Here is a 6,391-nt window from a genome sequence, read left to right as displayed (position 1 = left end):
CGAATAGATTATTATTTCAGCATTCCTGTCCTCGCCTCTTTTTCAGCGCTCCACAAAAGAACGTTCGTCGAACCATGTTACTAACACGATAACTCTAAGGATTTAATATATTTTTTATCTTCATCTTATACGCTCTTTGTTCTTTTTTAATACGAACGACGCCATATCTGTAGATTTTCCGCATACATGTAAAAATTAAAATAAAAGTCTCAGGGGAATTAATCTCTTTTTACAAAGAATATCGTATTTATTTAAAGGAATACGAAGAATTTATAACTAAAAATAAAAATGCCCTCTCGGTTCTTTGCTTATAAAGTCTAAATTTAGAAATTTTATTATAAAATTTACCAATTTGCGCCAATGAGTGACATTACAGGAATAACGAATTGCTTGCGGCCGAAATAAAAAATAAAATAAATGGAGAAGAATCGCGAAAGGCCGGAGAATTTTTCCCAGCGCGGAAATAGCGGTTTCGAGATTACGAGGCCGGTTTGCTTGCACCGTTCGCGCTCCAGGTTCCTCTTCTCTTTCCGTCCGACGGGCGTGGACATACGTCCGTCTCGTTTGTGGGTGTAGCCGGAGTAACCGGACGGCGTGCGAGAACGGAGCGGACGGGGGCCTACCGGCCGCTCGGCCAATGGTAGCCTGCTGTCTGCCACGTTTCAAGGTGGCAGGGTGCTGGGTGGCTTGTCATGACACGTACGTGTCGTACGGGAAAATATCGGGCCGTCGTGTGGAGCGAACGCCGCGTACCGTCCCCACGCCGCCGTCGGGAAGATGCAGATGCTACGGCAGCTGGACGTGCACCCGAAGGTGCGCGAGGAGGCCGATATCCTCGTGAGGACCTTCAGCGGCGCCATCGGTAAACACAGTGTACCGTCCGTCGCCGGCGCGAGCGAGACCCGGAGAATCGCCCACGAGGACCGTCGACGAGTCGTTTACGTTCAGCTGCGCCAATTAGCGTTAATCCCGTGCGAGGTGACGCGACACCGGCGAGCGATTAACCTTGTAGAATTCTTTCCTGTTAACATGCCATTTAAAATTGTTAAATACTTTGTTGACTGAAACATTTCAATGGGTTGCAATGCAACGCTTTAATTTGCGTCCTGCGATACTCGATGCTCGTATAAATGTTCCTATAGTTAACTCGTTTTGCTTTACCATGTGTCTCTTGTCTCTTGGCGTTTGTGACAAATATTGTTGTTTACACTTGGCCAGTAGTAAATAAAGCGCAGCTTGACGTACTCGAACCTCGTTACGATTGATAAGAATCGCCGATCTCACGTTACACCAGTGCAAATGACGAAATAATGCCTTTTCAGTTACAATCATTAGTACAATCATCATGGGCATACTGTTTTTGTCAGAAGTAAACTATTATCTTACACCAACTATGAGCGAGGAATTATTTGTAGATACATCCAGGGGTTCTAAACTGAGAATCAACTTGGATATAATAGTCCCAGCTATATCTTGCGATCGTAAGTACAACTTGTATCCATACGTAGGCGAAGAGAGAGGCGATGTAGTCTGTCATTTCAGTATTTTGCAGTTTTATCGATAGACGCCATGGACACGACGGGTGAGCAACATTTGCACATAGAGCACAATATTTTTAAAAGACGGTTAGACCTGGACGGCAAACCTATAGAGGATCCACAAAGAACAAGTAAGCGCAATGTCCCTTTCGATATACGCAACATCAGCTAGAAACGTCATGTAAAAAAATGCTTTATTGTAGATATTACAGATGCAAAGGCTGTCAGTAAAACTACGGAGAAGGTAACGCAGGCTTTCCACAAATATCTTCTGACTGAAACGTCCGTTTGCAAATTAGTTATTATTGGCAATATTTTTACAGGCAGTAGAAATCGGTACGACCACAGAGACCTGTGGAGATTGCTACGGAGCGGCCACGGACACTATGAAGCAAGTACTTCACAGTGCTTCCTACTTGTTAAGTACGTGAAATTTATTTGAACATATTTACAAAAATTTTCTTTCGTCCGCAGATGTTGCAACACCTGCGAGGACGTGTGGGAGGCCTATAGACGCAAGAAGTGGGCCCCGCCGGATCCGGCTGACGTTAAACAGTGTCAGAATGACAAGTCCATGGAGAAACTCAAGCATGCCTTCACGCAAGGCTGTCAGATCTTCGGTTATATGGAAGTGAATAGAGTCGGCGGTAGTTTTCACATCGCGCCAGGCGCCAGTTTCTCGGTTAATCACGTTCATGGTAAACTAACGAGAGTTGCAGTTTGTTTGTTTTTTTTTTTTCCTAATAATATTCCCTGTACTATGCTCTCACAAGCTCGTTCTTTGACGCCACAGTGCACGACGTTCAACCTTACACTTCGTCCCACTTCAATATGACGCACAAGATTAGACACTTGAGTTTCGGGCTCAACATCTCGGGGAAAACAAATCCTATGGATGACACGACCGTAGTCGCCATGGAAGGTACGTTCATGCTCCTTAACGCTATTTTTATTAAAGACTTAGTGACTCGCGCTTACAATTGTACAACGGTTGCAACGAAAAAGATAGGCTGCGAGATACTCCGTGACGTAGCTCCGCCCATGCGCTAGCATCGTATCCCTGTTCCGATGGCCATGAACGTGCCGAATGTGCCACCGCCTTGAAGCATCACCTTGCCAACGCTGTTTAATAGTTCCCTTCCTCTCAGTCCGTACCTGGCGATAAAAAATCTTGTAATCACGCATATTCAAGTTGTCTAACTCATGTGTAGTTTCTCTTCTATGCACGCGTAATATACCTAAGGGCGGAAAATCCTCCGAAGAGCGCACCAGAGGCCATTCCCACACAAAATCCAATTGTGAAGCCCAATTTCATTCTATCGAAGCAAGTCGGTCCTTGCTGGTAAGCTCCTCCAGGTACCACCGGCATCTTGCAGCCTGCAAAACAGTTGGAGTTCCAGTGTTTGTTCCCGCAAACTATTTTTTTTTTAATTTCTGATCTTAAATCACAACCTCTCCATTCTGGCGAGAGGAACTGAGTTCACCTCTCTTGAAAAGCTCTGAGCCTTCCATTTATGACAAATAGAAAAATTCTCCAAATTTTTAATAGAAATGTAAACGTTTTTATGGAGTTTATTGACACACACACACATATGAGACTGATCGTGCGCGCACTTACTGTTAAAGTGTCCGTTACGTAATCTTGCGGCGCGAGCGGGCGATCGGGGGTGATTTAACTCTTACTTTTCAATTTTGGAACTTGGTCGCGATCCTGTGCAATCGCCCGGAACTTTTCAACGCATTGCTCTCGTATCACAATATCGGGAAGGCGCCATGATAGTTCCGCAACGTGAGCGAGAAGACGGCCGCGCCGTCTGCTATTTCCGTTTCGTCTGCATTTCGTCATTCGTGGCGGGAGATTTCAATTGCGCGTCGCTATGTACGAATTTTGTTTTTGAAAGAAACTTATAAGACAGATGGAATTTTCTCGGAGAGAAATTGAGAAACTTCAAATTTTACGAAATTTTATTTTCGTAAAACATGGAAAATCAGCGTATAATTGAGACTCGCTTTTGTCAATGAATTCGAGAACTTTTAAAACTTATTCATTACGAAAATTAGGGATGCGAGCGAATCCTCTTGCAAATCCCTCTCGTACTTTATCCACGTACATTTAATTACATGTTGGAGAGATACGTGCAAAATCCGAATCAAGCGTATCCAGGTTTTTCTATCGATATATACGATGCTGTTTTTCTGCTTTCAGGCGCTATGATGTTTTATCATTACATCAAGATCGTCCCGACGACGTACGTCCGCGCGGACGGTTCGACCCTCCTCACAAATCAGTTCTCCGTGACGCGGCACTCGAAGCGGGTATCCCTGCTCACCGGCGAGTCCGGGATGCCCGGTATATTCTTCAGCTACGAGCTGAGCCCGCTCATGGTCAAGTACACGGAGAAAGCGAAGTCGTTCGGCCACTTCGCGACCAACACTTGTGCGATCATCGGCGGCGTGTTCACCGTGGCCGGTCTGATCGATTCGCTGCTCTATCATTCGGTGCGCGCGATACAGAGGAAGATAGAGTTAGGGAAGTACAATTAAACACTTTGGGCCCGGCAGCAATGATCACCACTGATCCTAACTCTGTCCCTCTCTCTCTCTCTCTCTCGCCAATATTTGCTCGCGTTAAAATCGTCCGTTTTATCTCCAAAGGGCCTTGTTAAACAAGGTGCTGAAAATGGATTGGGATTAGTGTTAATTGATGCGACACGGCCTTAGGCGAATAATTAGGTTACGATTAATTAAGGAAAAGCATTATTAGAAATACTCCATTTTCCATTGGAGATCGAATTTTCACGAAATGGACCTTTATCGCGTATTTGGGTACGACTATTCTCATCTTGCATTTATATCAAAAGTATCGCAAATGTATTAATTTTGCGATACTTTTGTTACAAGTGCAATTGGGAATACTTTACAGTGTCGTCTTCGTGCGATGTAAAAAAAAACAAATTATACATAACTTATTATTAATATGCAGCGACGTATATGTTATCTACTTCTTTTTTTATTTAATAGAGGATAATTGTGGTTTCAACGAATGCGATGTAAAAAAAAAAACTTATTTATACGTGATGTACATAAAAATCAGCAAAATACACGAAAGCCTATTGAAATCTCACGGAAACGGGAATACCGCTACTAGAAATAATTCGGAAAACGAAAAATATTCTATCAACATTTATTTACATCTGCATTATAATTAAAACGTTTTGAGAAACGCATTGTAAACGTCGGTGGACGTCTGTGCGACGTCTCTACAGAAGTCCACGTCTGTACCGCTAATTAAGGCTCGTGGTGAAACGTACATTGGTTTAGAAGGATCGTACTGTGCCTTTTTCAATTCCACCAGGAACAAATGCCTCTGCTCGAGTCTGGTTTTCCTGCAAAGCAGAACGTGCGGCGTCTGAACGATAAAGTCACGTTGCAGCTGCATCTCGTTATGAGCGTATTCGAATGTACTCAGCAATTTCTCGCGATCTGAAAGCACAATTTAATAGACGTCAAGCACATTCGTCTTCGCACATCCTAAAATTAATCGTTGCCGCGCGCGCGCGCGCTTACTCTTGGTCCATATCTTGGGCAGCCTGAGAAGCAGTCTCTTCACTTGCGTCTGACCGAAGCCCATCTCCTCCTTGATGCTGAACGTGTTTTCCAGCAGGTGCACCATCCTGTACGTCACCACCTTGGGCCCTTTAACCGTCAGGAATCTCACCTCCTTGCCGCGAAGCTTGAAGTTGCTCTGGAAATAGCCGAGCCTGTTGTCTATATCCTTCGTGCTGTACAAAAGCCAGTTGGGATTCTTGCAGATTATGGTCTGTATCATCGACTTGCTGTAATTGTGCGCCCTTAGGTATCTTATCCTCGTGTGCAGATCGTCCATGTCCTCCTTGAAGATATTGGGATTCTTGGTGATGAACTCGCCCAGATAATCGGCGGGTACCCCGCAGTCGTGCAGGAACCTTATGTACGGCATCACGTCCCGCTCGAAGTCGAGGTTCAGAATGTACTGCACCATCCCCTCCTGCGTCTCGAACTTGTACAGAGCGACTCCGAGCTTCACCAGCTCCTGAATCGTGCGGGATTTGTTCGCGTACTTGGCAAAGGTGAAGGTCGGAGTGAGGGGCGCACCGATATCCGACAGGTCTTCGGTGCACACGTCCAGAGGATGCGGTAGCTCTATTTCACGATCATCAAGATAGTCCTCGCAAGCAGACGGAGTCGCGTTTATTTCGCTCGGGCTTAGGTTAGGTCGCGGTTTCAGCGCGTAATTTCCATCGTCGGCCTTCGTACCTTCCGGCAAGACCCTCGGTTTGCAGGAGGCTGCCTGGAAGCCTCTCTCGAGTTCCTTCGACACGCATCGTCTCGGCCCGTCGCCTCTCGAGACGTATCGCGCGATTAAATCCGTCGCGACCGGTCGTGCCGTCGACGCGAACGAACAACATCGTTGCAACATACTCGATACCCGCAGATACCCGTCACCGCATCGGCGTCAAGCAATTTAAGTTACGGACTGTGCGACTGTCGAATCTCCCTCACGTACTTTTGTTAAAAAACATCCTTAACAATCTGTCATTCAACGGATAGCTCGTGGAATCTTGCAGTTTGCTTTGCTGCCGGTGCCGAAAATACATAAACCTGAGCGCGGCCATTTTTTTATCTAAACGCCTCCAGGATCGAACTACGTAGCCACGTTTGCGAATCTTCTCGGTGGGTAAAGAATTCTGGTTCCGTTCGATAATACACAATCAATAATATTAATATTAATAAAGTAGCATAAGCCCACTTTAGACGATTTATAATTCACATCAGCAGAATATGCAGGAGTATAGTTTATTCATGTGCGGTGT

The 6,391-nt window shown here is 45.3% G+C and overlaps 3 protein-coding genes across 6 annotated transcripts; 1 reads left to right on the top strand and 2 right to left on the bottom strand.

Annotated features, from left to right (window-relative positions):
* The first annotated feature begins 726 nt into the window (after positions 1-726).
* LOC139812331 (endoplasmic reticulum-Golgi intermediate compartment protein 3) lies at positions 727-4,662 on the top strand. 3 transcript variants are annotated; one of them, XM_071777072.1, is made up of 8 exons: positions 727-862; positions 1,416-1,481; positions 1,553-1,669; positions 1,742-1,782; positions 1,862-1,929; positions 2,013-2,236; positions 2,332-2,460; positions 3,745-4,662. In XM_071777072.1, exons 1-8 carry the CDS (start codon positions 778-780, stop codon positions 4,080-4,082), a joined length of 1,068 nt encoding a protein of 355 aa, XP_071633173.1. In that variant the 5' UTR covers positions 727-777; the 3' UTR covers positions 4,083-4,662. The 3 variants fall into 3 exon arrangements, with proteins under 3 accessions (XP_071633173.1, XP_071633172.1, XP_071633174.1); XM_071777071.1 differs by having other exon boundaries at positions 1,323-1,481; XM_071777073.1 differs by lacking the exon at positions 2,332-2,460 and having other exon boundaries at positions 1,323-1,481.
* LOC139812335 (reactive oxygen species modulator 1) lies at positions 1,716-3,399 on the bottom strand. 2 transcript variants are annotated; one of them, XM_071777082.1, is made up of 3 exons: positions 3,222-3,399; positions 2,777-2,915; positions 1,716-2,693 (listed from the first exon to the last, which is right to left on the bottom strand). In XM_071777082.1, the coding sequence occupies exons 1-3, from the start codon at positions 3,382-3,384 to the stop codon at positions 2,585-2,587; spliced, it is 411 nt and encodes a 136-aa protein (XP_071633183.1). In that variant the 5' UTR covers positions 3,385-3,399; the 3' UTR covers positions 1,716-2,584. The 2 variants fall into 2 exon arrangements, with proteins under 2 accessions (XP_071633183.1, XP_071633184.1); XM_071777083.1 differs by having other exon boundaries at positions 3,157-3,336.
* Positions 4,663-4,708: 46 nt separating the features above from the next.
* On the bottom strand, positions 4,709-6,312 carry Mterf3 (mitochondrial transcription termination factor 3). The gene is made up of 2 exons (XM_071777070.1): positions 5,106-6,312; positions 4,709-5,021 (listed from the first exon to the last, which is right to left on the bottom strand). Exons 1-2 carry the CDS (start codon positions 5,995-5,997, stop codon positions 4,744-4,746), a joined length of 1,170 nt encoding a protein of 389 aa, XP_071633171.1. The 5' UTR covers positions 5,998-6,312; the 3' UTR covers positions 4,709-4,743.
* Positions 6,313-6,391: the final 79 nt, after the last annotated feature.

This window comes from Temnothorax longispinosus, chromosome 4, assembly GCF_030848805.1.
Source record: "Temnothorax longispinosus isolate EJ_2023e chromosome 4, Tlon_JGU_v1, whole genome shotgun sequence".
NCBI lineage: Eukaryota > Metazoa > Arthropoda > Insecta > Hymenoptera > Formicidae > Temnothorax > Temnothorax longispinosus.
This window is presented reverse-complemented; position numbering and strand designations above follow the sequence as displayed.

Excerpts from the sequence above, each read along its gene's own strand:
- Mterf3 (XM_071777070.1), bottom strand. The coding sequence starts at position 5,997 with ATGTTGCAACGATGTTGTTCGTTCGCGTCGACGGCACGACCGGTCGCG. Across the intron at positions 5,022-5,105 it reads GCCCAAGATATGGACCAAGA|ATCGCGAGAAATTGCTGAGT; the intron begins GTAAGCGCGCGC and ends TTGTGCTTTCAG.
- LOC139812331 (XM_071777071.1), top strand. The coding sequence starts at position 778 with ATGCAGATGCTACGGCAGCTGGACGTGCACCCGAAGGTGCGCGAGGAG. Across the intron at positions 1,930-2,012 it reads GCGGCCACGGACACTATGAA|ATGTTGCAACACCTGCGAGG; the intron begins GCAAGTACTTCA and ends TTTCGTCCGCAG. Across the intron at positions 2,461-3,744 it reads GACCGTAGTCGCCATGGAAG|GCGCTATGATGTTTTATCAT; the intron begins GTACGTTCATGC and ends TTCTGCTTTCAG.
- LOC139812335 (XM_071777082.1), bottom strand. The coding sequence starts at position 3,384 with ATGACGAAATGCAGACGAAACGGAAATAGCAGACGGCGCGGCCGTCTT. Across the intron at positions 2,916-3,221 it reads CCAAGTTCCAAAATTGAAAA|GCTGCAAGATGCCGGTGGTA; the intron begins GTAAGAGTTAAA and ends ACTGTTTTGCAG. Across the intron at positions 2,694-2,776 it reads GGAGGATTTTCCGCCCTTAG|GTACGGACTGAGAGGAAGGG; the intron begins GTATATTACGCG and ends TTTTATCGCCAG.